This window comes from Puntigrus tetrazona, chromosome 19 (genome assembly GCF_018831695.1).
Source record: "Puntigrus tetrazona isolate hp1 chromosome 19, ASM1883169v1, whole genome shotgun sequence".
Lineage (NCBI taxonomy): Eukaryota > Metazoa > Chordata > Actinopteri > Cypriniformes > Cyprinidae > Puntigrus > Puntigrus tetrazona.
In genome coordinates, this window is record NC_056717.1 from 19,063,751 (window position 1) to 19,081,299 (window position 17,549).

At 36.3% G+C, this 17,549-nt stretch overlaps 1 protein-coding gene across 2 annotated transcripts; it reads right to left on the reverse strand.

Annotated features, from left to right (window-relative positions):
* Positions 1-94: 94 nt before the first annotated feature.
* Positions 95-16,927, reverse strand: fhl3b (four and a half LIM domains 3b). Of its 2 annotated transcripts, XM_043217571.1 has the most exons (7): positions 16,821-16,916; positions 16,322-16,349; positions 8,831-9,035; positions 6,225-6,399; positions 3,753-3,922; positions 3,339-3,525; positions 95-2,528 (listed from the first exon to the last, which is right to left on the reverse strand). In XM_043217571.1, the coding sequence occupies exons 3-7, from the start codon at positions 8,984-8,986 to the stop codon at positions 2,380-2,382; spliced, it is 837 nt and encodes a 278-aa protein (XP_043073506.1). In that variant the 5' UTR covers positions 8,987-9,035; positions 16,322-16,349; positions 16,821-16,916; the 3' UTR covers positions 95-2,379. The 2 variants fall into 2 exon arrangements, with proteins under 2 accessions (XP_043073506.1, XP_043073507.1); XM_043217572.1 differs by lacking the exon at positions 16,322-16,349 and having other exon boundaries at positions 16,821-16,927.
* Between the last annotated feature and the right edge of the window lie 622 nt (positions 16,928-17,549).

The following is a 17,549-nucleotide window of genomic DNA, read 5'->3' on the forward strand; positions in this document are numbered from 1 at the left end:
CTATTAATGCACAAATTTCACATTTACAGTTAATGTTCACTAGGTGGCACTATACTGTAGTTTGAAAACAGCATTTTAAATACACTGAGATACATACAGTCACGTAAAAACCTTTATTATTAAATTATAAAAGAAATGTCATAATAAAATTGTTGGGCAACTATGAAAACTATTCTATATAGTTTTATTTAGTGAATATAGTTTGGCTAGAAATTCTACGAGTGCTGTGTCTGAAAAATATTTTCCTCATTGGATCCTTAAAAGCTTTAAAACTGCCTTGTACAATAAAAATCAAATAAAAATACTTAGTATTTCACACAGAGACGGTTTGAGCATGCACTGTTGTGTTTAACACATGACGGACTGGGTGGTTACAGTGAGTAGATCAGATGGTTTTACCAGAGACAGAAGGAGAAATGTTTCATCCGCTGAGGATTAGGACACAAGATGTAACCAAAAAACCCCAGAGTACAGCTTGAGTAGGACCCAGAGTCTCCCTTGGGACAAACTAAGGGAAACTAATAATTTTCATATTTCTATAAACAGGGTCAACTGCATCTAAGGCAAGAGTCATGAGAATTTTTTTAACTAATGTCTACAGTTTTTTCTCATATTTTTCATCTTCATAGTTTTGTTTTAAGGCAAAATAGGATATTCGTACTCGTACAAATTAGATGATTGTCACTGCGTTATATAACGAAACATCAAACTAAGCTGCATTTGTTTAAAATAACAAAATAACAGGATTAGTGTTTTGTAGACACCTGTGTGAACTTTAGGAGTAGTAGGCTTGATCTGATATTTAGTATCTAATGCAAAGTCACGAAGACGTTCCTTTTAAGCATCACAGTCTCTATCAGCCCATGTTTTCAAGTGGATGCGTGTGGAAAATCTGATCACGGTGTTTAGTGTGACGGCGTTGAAGTATTGAGCTGCTGGGACCACTACATCCACACTAAGGTACCACCTGAACTTCCTGCTCTTTGTGCTTCAACTTCCTGCGGTGAGAAACTTTCTAGCATCAATTATAAAAAATTAAAAAAAACATTTCATCGTCATTTTTAGGTGCTGTTTGCCCTTATTTGGGAAAAACATTTTTTTTTTTAAATTTGGCATCTGGTAAAGGGGCAAAGAGTAAAGTAAAAATAAATGTTTCACATGAGACAAAATCAAGCATAACTAAAAGCAAATTATTGGAATTGACTTCACATGGAAAACTGCATAAGAGCAGTGTTGTAGGGTGGCGTTACACGTCGTATTAGTTTAACCCTTACATGTTTGATCACAGGAATGTAGTTAAATCCGTGGTTTCTGGAAAACATAATTAGACTGAACCTTAAATGATATTTGAAAATTACGAAAAGGAAATGCAATAAGCAGGTGCAGTTCTACAGAAAGCATTCATGTGCAAAAATACATCAAACATACGTAAATATCATCAAAAATATCTATTGAAAGCGACATAAATAGGAATGTGCGAATATTTTATGTGAGAATTATTAAAGGCGTGCATTGGTGCATTAAAATAATTTACAGTTTCACCAACAACATATTCTGTCTATATTGCATGATTACACGATTCAAGTGCCTCTATTATGGGTTATGAAGGTTCATATTTTGGTCTTGAGAGTCCCGAACAACAGGTTGAAGTGCATACAAAGTCAAAAACACTTTCATTGTCTTACAATATGCTTTCCTTTTTAGCTGATTCGTTCAATGAATCATTTTTCTAGTCGATTTCATTTAAGGCAGTGTTTCTGAGCTAGTGGCAAAGAATGAATTTGCATTTTCATTCAGATCAACAAGAAAATAGCCAAAAATACGCTAATGTTTAATTTTGACATGAAACGGCTTGGGACTCGTTTTATAATCGACTCGTTTCAGACTCGACTCTTTCTTCAGAGCCACGATAACTTAACACGCTCTGCATGTTTTTTATTCACATCACATGAAAGCTCATTTTCAAAAACCCACAATAAGGGCACTTTAATGTCTTCACGTATTAACAATAATTTGGGTAAGTGTGTTTTGTCCAAATGTAAATTTCGTTGAGGAATGTTGCTGTTGGAGGGAATTTAAAAGGCCTGAAGTTTATGCAAACGCATGGAAAATTACGCAAATCTAAATTCAAAAGACTAATGACAAAAACAACATCTCAGGATACGGAGCCTTTGGCGTGTACGCATGCTTGGTTCGAATGATTTGAGTTTATCAACCATAAAATGCTCCGACCTGATCAAACGGATTTGAGAGAATGTAACAGCAAAACATTAATGCACGTCATGTTTAAATGACGCCAACCGTTTCATAAGTGTGTTTATATTACACAAAGGTCTGTTAACAATCAGCTTCAGCGCATTTAAAAGAAGCAGTTGTGGGTTATTTGGCATTGCAGCTTTTGCAGAGGATCTTTGTTCCATCTGGGAAGAATCCTGCTCCAACCAGAGACACCGAACACTCAGAGCACTTAAAACACGGCTGATGCCACTGACGCTCCTCAAACGAGACGTACTTCCCTTCTCCGAAACCTGAGGAAAAGATACAGTGCTAAATTTCTGTAACAACAAGGTCAAGGCTTGCACGAAAATAGGGCACCATGTAGTGTATTAATAGAAATGTTCCATACTTATTAATTCATCTATGTTTGATCATATTTTTAAATATGTATTGCATAGTGTCGTGGGTTAGGGTTAGGGGAAATGCAATCCTGTAATTTAAAGCTAAATGTAAGTACGCAACTGTCTATACTCATGGTTACAGATCACAATGTTCACGATGCTGAATAATGCGTTATGAATAATCTGTTCATATCAGATAACGTCGAAAGAAACTGTAGCTCAGCATGACCATTTATAGGAAAATATATATATTTATTTTTTGGCGTCATAGTGTTGTTGGACTACTTTTATAGTTCTTATAAAGTGTTTTTAGTTCTCAAACACTCCAGTCCCCATTCATTTACATTATGCAAAAGAGCAATGTAAACATTCTGCTTAACATTTCCTCTTGTGTTCAACAGAATATGCTAAATTATACGAGTTTGGTGCGAAACAACTGTTTCAGAACTTGCTTTGAGATCAGTATCGCGTCAAGAGATGAAAACACAACAACAATCTAGATATTTGACTCATAGTTCCCTCATAGTTCATTAAGTTCCCAACGAACAGGCGAAACTTTTTCAGACTGATTCAACATTGTGAAGGAACCATCTGCCTCCAAACACATGACCCTGTTTGTGTGACAACTGTGTCTTGTTTCTGACAAAGCGTTTCTGTTATCAGCTGTAGAGACCGGTAATGAAGAGCGGCTTTATTAGAGACACACCAGCACACACTGACCTGTGATGGGTTTGTCACAGGCAGAACATTTTTGGGCGTACAGGTTGCTGAAGCACTTCACGCAGTATGGATCTTCGCCCTGTGTGGTGAAAGGCTGTCCGGCGAGCTGCACTTTACACCCCGTGCACAAGAAACATTCTTTATGCCAGGGCTCGTCTCTATATGTGACACCACCCTGAACCAACATCTGTCAGAGAGAAGACAAACACAAACGCTTTTATTGACTGGCATATGATTTAGATTGTAGTTTGCATTCTAAAATATAATGGCTCCAAAAGAGTTTACATTCGTTCTTAATGGAGCCGTTTTAGATCATTTTAGAACATTTTAACCATCTAAAGAACTCTTCTCCTTTGGTAAAGGTTCTTTATGGAACGGTCAATGCCTATAAAGAACTTTTTCTTGACGTCGCACCTGTTTGCAGTGGGCACAGCGCGGGGCGAATCGTCCCTCGTAGCAGGGCACGCAGTAGTACTCGCCCTTGTCTGGGATGAACGACTGGGCGCCGATGGGCTGCTCACAACCACAACAAACAAAGCATTCCTCGTGCCACGCACAGCCTCCATACTCCAGCCGCTTGGAGCCTGAGAGATAGAAATCATTTCACATAAATCTGGAAAACAAACTGCCAAACTGCATTGGGAAGACATTATCCACATTAAGCAAAGCGTTTAGCTAATGTGAGCTCGACAAGTAAACCATTCTCCAGTTAAAGCATCTTTTTCTGAAAGATAAATTTGATAAAGAAGATGAACAAAGAGAAAAAACAAGTTAAAACCAAAAACAAACAAAAAAAATAAAACCATCCATTTCAATTTAAAAGATATTGTTAAAAAAAAAAAATTAGAATTATACTGAGAAATAAGTAGTTAAAAATTATTAACATTACATAAATATTAGTCATTAATATTAGATTTTTTTATTATTAAGGTTTTTCGAAATTTTATGTAATATTGAGTATATATATATATATATATATATATATATATATATATATATATATATATATATATATATATACTACTGTATATATAAAACCTAACATGAAAAGTGAAAATATAAAATAAAGGCTGAAACAAATATTAATCGATATTATTATCAATATAGTACTAACAATACTAGCATGTAGATTAGACTCCAAAAAATAATGGACATAATCCGAAATTTAATTTCAGTGCTAAACTTATTTCATAGCTTTCATATGTTTTAACTTGTTGCATCTTTGCACACTCAGTGAAAGCGCTTCTACCAATCTGCGGTGGATTTCTTTTGAAAAGCAACCTCACATGTTTATTCATCGCGTGTTTTCCTTAAGTGCATTTTCTGTGCTGCGGGTGTCCGATAAGTAACTACCAACTACGAAGCTAAAAGCTACACATGATGTCATGCTCCACAGCTATGCCTACATTTGGTCTGCCCTAGATCTACAAAAGCCTCTTGTGTGGGAGTTTAGTTTGAGGTGTGCCAAAATCGCAGGCTGGAAATGGCGCAGTGGCTGGTATTCCAATAAAAATGCATGTGGAATCTGGAAATATAAAAGTCGCAGACGCAACATACAGGTTTGGTGGGAAAACGGCTCACCTGATCTGCCTGTAATGACTGAGAATGGGTGTGAAAATGAACCCAGAGGGGGACTGAGACGGCCAGTCTGCTTTGAATGAACGAGGGAGGAGAGATCTGCCACTTTCAGTTTGTAATTTTATCCTTTTGGAACTTTCCCCGTCTCTTATTTCTCTCCGAAAATCTCCAGAGAGACAGAGGCAGGCGGCGGAGTGTAATTATGGGTAATGTAACGCCTGAGTGTTGGCGTCAGGCCCGCAGGCGTGTGCGAGTGTGTCCGGAGGCCTTCTCTCTCAGCTGAACGTGTGTGTAATCACACTGTCACGTCTCTACCGCCGCACCCTGACGCCCAATCAAAACTCATTAACTCACTTTCTGCAGGGTGAGAAACACTTCACCTACATTTCCTGAAGGATTACATCTGATAGGTTTCGGTCCATCCGAATGTTTTTGAATTAACCTCGAAGTATCATTTGATTAAAAAATACAGTAAAAACTGAAATATCATTACAATTTCAAATAACTCCAGAATAAGTTTTAACATGTAATCGTTTCTTGCGATGCAAAGCTGAATTTTCAGCGTCATTACTCCAGACATGATCCACCAGAAATCATTCTAATATGCTTGTATTTATATTTGATGATCAAGAAACATTTGTGTTATTATCAGTGTTGCTCCATTTCCACTACAGAAAAAAATCAGTCGCAACTTTTTAAAAATTACAATCTTTTTTTTTGCAATTTAATTACAATTCCAAATTATTACATTATTTCACAATTCTGAGTTTGAATCTTACAATTAATTTTTTCTTAGAATTGCTAGAAATAAACTTTTTTTGAGGTCATAATTTGCAATTTTGATAAAAAAGTCATAAGTGCGAATTGTAAACATGTGAAATAAAAAACATCAAAAATAACATAAAAAACATTTAATAAAAAATCTCAATTACCTTGTTTAATTTTTTACTCCATGGTAGAAATAAGCTTTAGTGGTTGACAGAAATATTTTTTTTTTAGTATTGTTGAAAATAAATGTCCGAATCGCACCTTTTATTTAAAACAGAAATCTTTTGTAACATAACAAATGTCTTTTAAGGAGCCCAGCACTTGACATACAGGCTAAATCATGTCCACGCTTTACTATTAACTATAATAATTTTTTTTGTTTTAATGCATGTCATGTGCGGGGCTTTCTGTCGCTTTTAGTCAATTTAATGCGTATTTGAATAAAACAATTTATTTAGTAAAACAAAATCTTACTGACCCCAAAGTTTTGAACGGTAGCGTATATGAAATAGCATACGCAGGTGCGTTTAAGAACCGTACCTGGCATCACAGTCTTCCCGCAGGCCACACATTTGGATGAAAACTCATTGCAGTAACAGTCGTTACACACCAGGGCGTCTTCCTGACAGGTGAACGGCTCGTCCGCCAGCGAACGTCGACAACGCGAGCAGCGGAAACAGTGTTCGTGATAATGCCTGTCCTCGTAATACAGCTCCTGAACACAGACGGCAACGTGGTTCAACCATGATTCATATTTAACCTATAAAAGCATGCAGCACTTCTCTAACTGAATTTATTTTAGCCATTGTGGCTTTCAGACTACAACATAGAACCTGTTAGTCCACAGAAATGTGCGTTTACGCCATTCGGTCCAAGGTCACTGCGCAGCTGAACGAAAGGTGAAATGAGTTGACGCAGCTGGTTGCGCAGGAAGTTGAAACAAAACAGATCTTGCTGTTCTCTGTCATTTCCACTACCATGAAAGGAATGCTTTGAGACCTTTTGCGCAATAAAAAGACATGCTTTACTACCGTCCACTGATCCAAGCTCTCAAAGATCGGACGGCTATTAATATTAAACACAGAACAGAAGCTTCTCGTGTTTTACACACTCAAGGCCTTCCTGTAAAGATGTGGGAAATCAGATATGACAGGTTTCATCGTCTCTGTGCGCACTAGATCCGTTTCTGTTAGCGACTGTGATGTTAAATACAACAGATTGTAAAGTGAATCAATTTAAATCAGATACTTTGATGCTGAAATTCATCCTTTGTATTTTAATAGCACTATTAATAAGATTGTATAACATGTTTGAGTACAGGTTTGAATGATTCGATTCAAATCAAAATGAATCAGGTTCAAATGTGAAATCTATTAAATTAAATCGCATATTATGCTACTGAAAACAATTACATTCACGTGGTACTCCAAATGAACAATAATGTACTGTATTAGATCAAATCAATTAAAACAGATTCAATTTCAAAAGTGAATTAAATTGGAACAGAATCAAATTAAATTCAAATCACAACAAATACGAAATGAATCAAACTGATTCTGATTGAATTATAGCATATTAAAACTAAAACAAAACAAAACAAAACAAATTGCACATTAATCGGGTTGTATAATATGATTCAACTATGCTGAACTGAATCAAATCAAATTCGATGTTAATCAAATTCAGTTTCATTACATTTCCAACTGAACAATACAGAACTGAACTAGATCAACATGAGTCAGATTCAAATAGGAATCGAACCGAAACTGAATCAAATTGGATTAGATGGAATCTCATTCAAACCAAAACAGATTCAACTGAATTGAACTAAAGCTCACTGAATCTCATATTCAAACTCAAATGAAACCGAATCAAATAGAGATTTCTTTGAGAAAGAGCACAAAACAAAAACAAAACAGAAATCTCCTATTTGAAACATGAGATTGTGATGCTTATATTAAAATACAAAATACTCCACGAGACCAAACAGTCCGTCGCATGTGATTGATTCGGAGAAGTTCAAACTGCGTTGAACCTGTCATATAATAAATGATGTCCTTTTAGCCAAATGACCCACACATTATCACATCTGCGGATGACTGATGAAGAAGGAGGAAGGAAAACACAGAAAGAGAGCGAGCGAGTATTAATATTTATGTAGTGTGTATTTCTCCCAGTGGATGTATAATCCAAGCTGTGTTTTCATTGGCCGTCTGCTTCACTGCTCTGCCGCACGTGACCGTGACCAGCTGTGAGTCTATGACGAATGATACCAATCACCTGTAAATGAATTTATTCCTCTGTGCGTAAACTTGCAGAACCGGATTTAGCAAGTTGTTGAGGCCAAAACGACATTGCTGATTAACCAATTAGAATGAAGCAGCGTAGGCTTACAATCAGGGTAAAGCAACAGGTAAAATATAGGTAAAATAATTGTTATTCAAATGTATTAGAATATTCAAAATTGCTTGAATATTTTTCAGATTTTGATGAATATAAATAAATATGAATGAATTGGAATATATATTTACTGTATATATTCACTCGGGCTGTCAAACTAGTGAAAATAAAAGTTTCAGTTTACAAAATATATGTGCACTACACATACATGAATGATTATATTGAATAAAAATATCATGTTTATATATTAAAATATATTTATATGTGATACCAATTATAGGAATATAAATATATACATGTAAATATTTTCTAAATATATATATTGTATGTGTTCGAATTTTTCAATAAATAACAAATACAGTACAGACGCAAACAAAAACGTTTATTTTAGATGCAATTTATCGTTTGACATATAATATTCATTTATACACACATAAACACAATGTATTATGTATTATTTTATATAGGTGTTCTATCTATCTATCTATCTATCTATCTATCTATCTATCTATCTATCTATCTATCTATCTATCTTTCTGTCTGTCTGTCTGTTTATCTATCTATCTATCTATCTCTCTATCTATCTATCTATCTATCTATCTATCTATCTATCTATCTATCTATCTATCTATCTGTCTGTCTGTCTGTCTATCTGTCTGTCTGTCTATCTGTCTGTCTGTCTGTCTATCTGTCTGTCTATCTATCTATCTATCTATATATCTATGACTGATGACTAAAGCACTCACCCGTGAGTTGTGATTGATGAGCTCTTTGCACTCCTGGCAGGTGTTTGCGTACAGACGGTCGTAACAGGGGACGCAGTGGGGAACGTCATCCACCTGGATGTATTTCCTGCTGTACAGAGACTCCTTACAGCTGTCACAGTCGAACGTCTCGGACATGACGCTGCGCTCCTCTCTGACAGTCAACAGATTCAGATGCACTCCAGTCCTAAAGCAAAACAAGATTTAAAGAAAGCTTTCATCGAGTAATTAGCTCTGAGCTGTTCTAAAGACGTCTTTCCACAACTGAAAGAAACGCGGAGCAATTTATAAAGCCTGTAATCAAAGATGAATCCGTTTCGATTTGTAATCAGTGGTAAATCTTTCGCGGCAGTAGGCCTGAAGGTTTCTAATTAAACGACTGGTGTAATTTTAAATTAAATACTCTGTGTTTCAAAAGAATGAAAGTGAGACAGAGAGCAAGAGAGTCTGCCAAAAGACACACTAGGGATCTGAGTCAAGTCCGTTATCTCTGATTAAATGGATAATATGGTCATCAGGATCCAGTGGGGAAACAAATGGTCATTCTATATGTGTGTTAAATATGTGATCACGACTGTGTGTGTCCTGGACAGAGCGTGAGAATAAACAGATTCCCACACTGAAAACTCAAATCTCCTGAAAATCCATTCACAATCCAGTTTAACTTCTGTAAATAAGAGGCATGTAGTTAAATATTATGAAAATTAGCATTATTATTTTTTTTTAGCAATGTGGTAAACATCCATTGATTAACTATTCTGTTTAAGATCACCTGGCATTTGCAAAAAAAATAAAGTTTTTTTAAATTCATGCAGACAATACCACAAAATAATTCTACAAATTAAATACGATACAATATGAATAAAATTAAATGAAAAGTTACATAAAAATGAAATAAAATGCATTTTTTAATGAACAAAACTCATTAATAATTAAAATTAAATAAAGATGCACACACAACACCTAAACGGCCCTTAAAAACAAACGGGAAGAATTCAATGTAGCAAGTAAAAGGGGCGAACTACAAACAGTGTGTTTTTTTTTGTCCCATTCTAATTCCTGCTTTGCTCTGGCATTCTCTGTGGGAGTCTTTCTGATTGTAGAACATGCGGATCTAATGAGATGTAAAACTCCCCAGGGGTACGAAAACATCAGAACTCCCTTTTATGACAGTGATAGCGCGGTCTCCCCCTCTTTCACATCCTGTTCTCACCCCCAAATGAGCGAACGGCCCTGTAAACTGGAAATAGTTATGAATCACGCATTCCCATTCTCTTCACATTCCCCCAAAACCATCTTGTTTTTGTCGAGAAATTACGATAGCAGTGCAGTGCAAGACACTGAGAGACTCTTCATATAAACAACAGCACATTCCTTCATGAAGATCAAGAGGAAATGTTTGGACGTGCTGTCATGTTCTTTTCAATAATAGTTAAACACAAAATATGGAAACATGTGACCAAACCATATGACACAGTAGTATTAAAACCTTCTCAGATTCAAGCTCTGCTCACTTCAACGAACATCATGTGGTCATACAATAACCCCCACTTTTACAGAAAACTACTGAGGGAGTTTACATGTATGATGCACACTTAATGTTGTTTCTTTAAAGGAACAGTGCACTTTTTTTTGGAAATAGACTCATTCTCAAACTCCCCCAGGGTTAATAATTAGATGGAATGGATTCAAAAAACGCAAAAATTTTAATTATTAACCTTGGGGGAGTTTGAAAATGATCCTATTTCATCATCCGTAACAAAGATGAAACAATAAAAAGAAAAATGTATACGTAAACTTTCAACATCTAGTCCAACGCCTCCGTAAATAAAATAAAATCAAAATAAAACTAAATGCAAAAAAAGCCCAGCACTGAGGGAGTTTAAAGGATGCACACTTAAGGCAGTTCACTGATCCAGGTCTTCCATGGAATTAAATGAAATACTTGAAGTACTTCACTGTCTGGTCTAACTGATCCATAAAATCAAATAAAAATAAACAGATGCATACTTAAAGCCGTTCACTATCTGCTCCAGATCGGTTGGGTTAAAACGAGTTGAGCTTAATTCAACTTCAGTTAATTTTGATTCAGTTCATTTCAATTCAATTTAATAAAATGTACACTTTACACTTCAATAATTGGTCCAACTCATACAACACAAAACAAAATAAAACACACACACGCGCACGCACACAGCAGTTCACTAACTGGTCCAGTGGGTTTAAAATGAAATGAAAAAAATATTGAAAAATAATAAAATAAAATAATAAAAATTCACAAATCAGTTTTCTGTCTGGTCCAACTCATGCATAAAAAATCATTCTCTCGTATACAGAAGGAAGAGAGACTAATGTGTAAGTGTTGCGGAATGTACAGTGTATGCAAAAACAAAAAAAGATGAAGGGAATGTGGGAATCATTCCAAGCAGCCCAGTTCTCAGATCATAGGTGACACTTTCCCACTACACTAACATACCAGAGTCTGTGTGTCTTGCTGTGTTAGACATGTCAAAATCTCAACAGACAGCGTCTCACGAAAGAGTGTCTTTGTGTCTGAGCCGAGCCACAGATTACCTGTCACCATATGACTGAATAGAAAACTTAACGCAGACCTTTAATAAAGCTTCTATAAAATCACTTTGACAGTTTTTACACTGCATTCCCTTAAATATGACTAATTAAATACAAACTGGTTGCGACCAGTCAAAAGCTCAACGTTCAAAAAAATCTGAAATCAGATCTCATCGTTCAGACTGACATGCATTAACAAAAAACTGCACTTCAGACAAACCATGCAATCAGCATAAACTTTCGATCACGTCTCAAACTAATTTTATCCTTTTTCTGTTTGACTACCTTATCCCTTAAAGATCAAACCTGATTTCGTTCCACAAAAAGCCACAGGACTTTCTCGATTACATAAGCCTGCAATTTAAAGCAGAACATTGGTGAAAAGCTAATCAAATAAATTCCACAGCTTTCCCACATGATTAAACCTGCCTCCACAAGGTGCAGATTAACGACTTTGCATATAACAAGTAATATTTTCCGATCCACATGATCCGTGCGTTTTATCAACAAGACGATCTTAGATTTGCAATGCCGCCCATCCAAAATCAGTGCAGACTTCCAATGGCAATGGCAAATCCAGGAAAGGCGTCTCTGTTCTGGTTCCACCTCATATATTTCCTAAGCCGCAGGTCTCCAAAGAAACACGCTGCTAAATGGTCTGTAAAACCGAACGTTAGAACAACAAAAACTTTCTTTGAATGTGGTTTCCACAGGTATTCAGTGTACCGGCGTCCATCTTATTCAGTGCACCGTGTGTTATGAGAAGAGAATATAATAAATCCTTAATTTTACACAATATCACTAACACTTACTGAAGCGCATAGTACATGTTGTTTAGCAAATGCAAAAGTTTCCAACCCCATTGTTCAGTGTGCGGAAAATTAACCAGCTGTTTAAGTGAGTGTGAGCGCTCTGGTAGTTATTTGTTTCCTGCGGTCTATGTGCCAGTGAAATTATTGCTATCGAACACCTGCGGGCCAAATGTCAATGCCATTAAAGCTTTGTTTCATTTTGAAGTCATTCTAAACGAATCCATCCACACATCGAAATGTGTTGCTCGTGGATTTTAAATGTAGCCCAGATTTAGTGCACCACAACATTTCTTAAAGTCCACTTGCGTGCAAACTCGTAGTTAAACTTAACGTTTCTCATATTTCTGACAGATGTGAGTCTGTAGGTTTGGGAGTAAAAAGAGAAGAGCTTATTTTATTAGAATAACCAGCAGGAAAAGTGAGAACGCCAAAACTAAGATATATATGTAATTAAGCAAACAATGATTAAATACGTTTTTTGCCTTTCTTAAATAAAATATTAAAAAATAAAACAGTTTAAGCGTCAGCGTAGCTATAAATTCAGATATTTCTGACAAATGGTATAGATGGAAAAAGTCAGATTTGGAACGAAACGGAGAAATCTGGGAAATGAAGCGAACTGTAATCAAAGCTAGGCTTGTGCAAATTCCGGTCAGGAGAATAAATAGCAATTTGGGGTACGTAAAGAGGTTTAATTCTGAGTCTAATATCTTGGTTGAGATCTTGGGAGGGTTGTTTACTCTTAAGAACAATGTGCCTTCCTGCCACGGGACGTGTTAGAGCCAACTTCTGCTGTTTAGCAAACAACGCAATCATCATATGATGCTTATTAAACATATTTAAACACCAGACAGGTTTTATCATGGGAGGAGAAGGAATGCATTGGTTTCCTTATTCAGTCTTAAATCCATTCTGAAAGCATTCATTAAAAAGCTTTCTATTACATCAACACTGATCTTAGACACTAAACTCTTTCAGCATCTTTACCTTTCACTGATAAAGTATCATATATTGGACTCATGTTTTTCATACTTAAATGAAGTGTAAAAGATTTTTACACTACAAGCTAAATAATTCAGTATTCCCTTTTTTGCTTGTTTCTTGTCTTAGACCATCAGTGTATCATTACGATGGGGTATGGTTTAGTTTGGATTTCCCTGTGCATGTTTTTTTTTTTCCTCTCATAGAGAAAGTTCCCTATACCGACCGTTATATGACTAAAAGACTACAAAGGTTTGACTTAAAAATCTCAAAATTGGATCTAACAAAGAAAAAAAGCCACCTACACCTTAGATGTCCTTGGGGTAAGCTGATAAACTTCAAATTTTTAGTTTCAAAGTGAACTATTCCTTTAAATCGCCTCTTAAAGGCACTACGATCAATCAACTTCAAAAACAAATGCATAACCTGCACTAATGAAAGAAAAGAAGAGATTAGCAATTTTAGACCGGGAACTGCAAAAACAAGGTGGAAAAAAATCCTGAAAAGGTCAAGAATTGCTGTGTGAACAACGGCATACCATTATCTAGCATTTCTGGAGGAAAGAAAATCCTCTTTTGGGCAAAATAACCGAAACAGAACATGAGGTTGAGGTCGAGTTAAGTGAATATATTCGATCCAAATATTGATTTGAACCCGCCTTGATTTTCTAAAGGTTGTCTGAAGAGCTGTTTATAATACAGTGTGTGTCTGTGTGCCTAGTGCTCTTCACTGGCATGTCTCCAGCTATTGTCTCCGTGCCCTGTACCACCCTGTGGGAATGCCACTGTGGTCGGGGCCATGGTCGGGAAGAATTTGATGGTTTCAAAAAGGGCAAACAAAGGCATTTTTCCGCCTAAAAATGGCACATTCCACTCTCCAGGCAGAGAAAAACCAGATGGAGTTCTTAGAAGACTCACATTTCTGCCAGTTACTCGTGGAGCAGAAAGCCTGCATACTACAAGCCAGTTTTTGGGCCAACCGAAAACATTACGTGGTCACAGCCCCCAACCTCCATTTACACCCATCCGTTCAGACCTCATAACGACGTGTTTGCTGGAAAAGAGTGGAAACTATTCTGTATGGTGCCAAACTCACTGTACGCCTGGAAGTCACTGGTGACATCATACTCTTAGATGGTGGAAAAACCGAGGCGTACGAATGCGGACACCGCTGTTGGCTTGCGGATAGAGAACGAATACCGATGTTAGTCTTAATTACTCTTTTACAAGCTTTATTTACCCTGCTCTATAAACAAGCATCATGTTTACCTCACTGGCGCCTTCCCATAATGCCACGGTCTATCCATGTCTGCCATTACAATGAAACCAAATAAGGCAGCTCTCTAAAAAAGCCGCTAATTTAGCATTGCAGTATAGCAACACGAAAAAAGTGGTTTGCAAGCATGTGGTCCCATAATACATACTTAATGAGTCACTGTGACTGATGACGTACCTCCGGACTCTGAACCTTCAAAAAAAAATTTTCCCTTGGATACCAAATTATTCCTACTGGAAGACTTTTATGCATATTTGTTCACTCAATTAAAAATGAATTATTATGAATTAGGCTTAATTCTTAAAGTATGTTTCAATTATGCGTTAAGTAGAAAGGGCCTCTAACAAAATGTAATTCCTCTCATCATTTACTCATATCGCTCCAAACCTTAACATATTTTTAAGAATACCATTGACACCAGTGTAAGCCAGTGAGAAACAAAATTGTTTTGCAATCAACATTCTTAAAAATATCTTCCCTTACGACTTACTTTCTACTGCAGAACATAAAAGAAGATATTCTGAACAAAGTTGGTATCCATACAGTTTTGGTTCCCATTGGCTTACATTGTATTTTGGTCCATATAAATGGACGTCAATGGGAACCTATTTGGGTACCAAAATTTCTTGAATTATCATGTTTTGTGTTATGCAGCAGAAAGCCTTAGTAGAAGATATTTTGAAGAATGTTGGATGACAAAACACTGACTTTCAATTATATGGACACAAATCTACAATGGACGTCAATAGGAGTAGAAACTTGGTTACCAGTATTCTTCAAAATATCTTCTATTATGTTTTGCAGTACCAAGTTTGGGACAATATGGGGGTACCAAAATACCAAAATTTGCATTTTGGGTGGACTTGCCTTCAAATGACCAAACTATATAGTTTATACTTTGAGCCTATCACAACCAAAAGTATTTCATAAGGACCTATAATGCCTGCTTAAATGTCTTTCACTTTAAAGTTCTTCGCTGAGTTCCTGGGTAGTTCTTGCATTCAACTGGAAGACACTGGAACTAATTTATTAACACAGGGAAGGGACAGCAAAATAATTTCCACAAGGTTTTAAACCTCATTAATCAATGCAGATCCAGTGGTTAAAGTTACGGTAAGGTCTATAAATCCTGGCCTTAGTGGAAAGTGCGCTTCTATTAATCATTTCGACAACTGTGGCTCCATGAATCATACTCAAAAACAGTGAGTGTTCAAAAAACTGCATCCCTCAAATTTATGTGCACCGGCAATGAGCTCCACAATTCCCTTCAGGTTAACTACAGTTTCAGAGCAGTCACCATTTTTTTTTGGTGGACTCAGTCTCAAAAAGCGTCACTAAAGCTGATTAACTGATCTGATCCTCACTCTTTGTTCTTTCAAGGGAATATCAGGGTCAGCAGTGATGCAAAACAAGTTATATGTACATGTAAGTATTATTAAAGATGTATTATTCTTAAAAACGCAACGTGACAGTACGTCGACGGTATCAGATGGGAATAGCAGAGTAAGCTTTGTGGTGCAGTACTTTTTCCAGATTGCTTTAAAGCAACTTTACAATTTCTAATGGGCGACTATTAGCAGTGTAGAGCTGAGAATAGATTAGTTTTAGACATTAATTTGCATATTTCATATTGTGTATTTAAATATACCACGGTATGATTGTTATCACCACAGTGCTGTTTGTAAGTGCTGGAGAGGAAATCTGGGAATGAGAAAAGACACAAGGGACATAGAAGTGTGGGCAAATTCCATCTTAATAGTGGTGAGAAATTGTGTTGTGTGTGTGTGTGTGTGTGTGTGAGAACTGCCTGTATTCTGGAACAAAAATAACTCACTTTTCATGCTGCCTTTGTCGCCGAGCCCCTGGGGTGCCATACACACACACACACACGCGCACACACACACAGTCCAATGAAACTGTCATTGTTTTATAGAAAATGTAAACTGTGCTACTTTGAGCCTATTCCAAAGTTACTGTACTGTTGCGGAAATGAACAGCATGAAATCAGTGCTGCTTTAACAAGCTTTTTTCTTTTATATAGTATTTTTCTAAATGAGTATAGTCGTCAATTATGTTTTTAGTAAAATGTAAAAAAAAAATAGTTAAAAAAAAAATAATAAAACCTAAAAATAACTAAATGTTCAAAATAAATAAATTATAATTAATTGAATTTGATAAACTTTAAATACATCAAATGCACATCTAAGGGTTTCCATTGTAACTAACAGATCAGGAAACAATAGCAAAAGTTCCCTACAGACATTTCTAGAAGACATAATAGCTTGTAAAACCGACTAATTCTTCTATTCTACAGCAAGTAGTTGAGATCTTACCGTGGTGTCGAAGTGTCCGGCTGATCTGACCCAGTGCACAGTGTGTAAAGTCTGTCTGGGAGACGTTTTTCCCATCACACGGAGCTGATCCTCCCACTGGGCGAGACGTTTGCACTCTCAGCCCCGCCCACATCTGACACACCAAACGTCCAAACCTTCAGCTGCTTCAAGCTGATTCTTCAGCCAGTGTCAAGCATGGAAATTTTATGGAAAAACTCCCACACTCTCTTAAAGCGATACTTGGCTCTTAAAGCAAAATTTTGCTCAGACACAACATTTGACAGCGTTTCTGCAGGATTCACGAAGGTTAATTTAAGACCCTTTTAAGAATAAGTAACTGAATCAGAAATGATTTGAATGGAACAATACATTAATATGATAAAATGTCTTGTACTAGTAATGATTCATTATCCAGTGCAAATACAGATACACTTACTTAAAGAGATACTCCGTTTATGTTTTTCCTAAACCCAAAAATGCTTAGTTCATTTTTGGAGCACAATTTAAGATATCTTGGATGAAAACCGGGAGGCTGTGACTGTCTTATTTACTGCCAAATAAAAAGAAAAGACATCGGTCAGAATTTGGACATTGACTGTGGTAATTGTTTGGCAGCCAATGGGACAATCACAAGCCTCCTGGTTTTCATACACATATATTTATGTGTATATAATATGTATAGGAATTGTTTTTTGCAATGCATTCAAAACTTCATGAAATTAATATTTT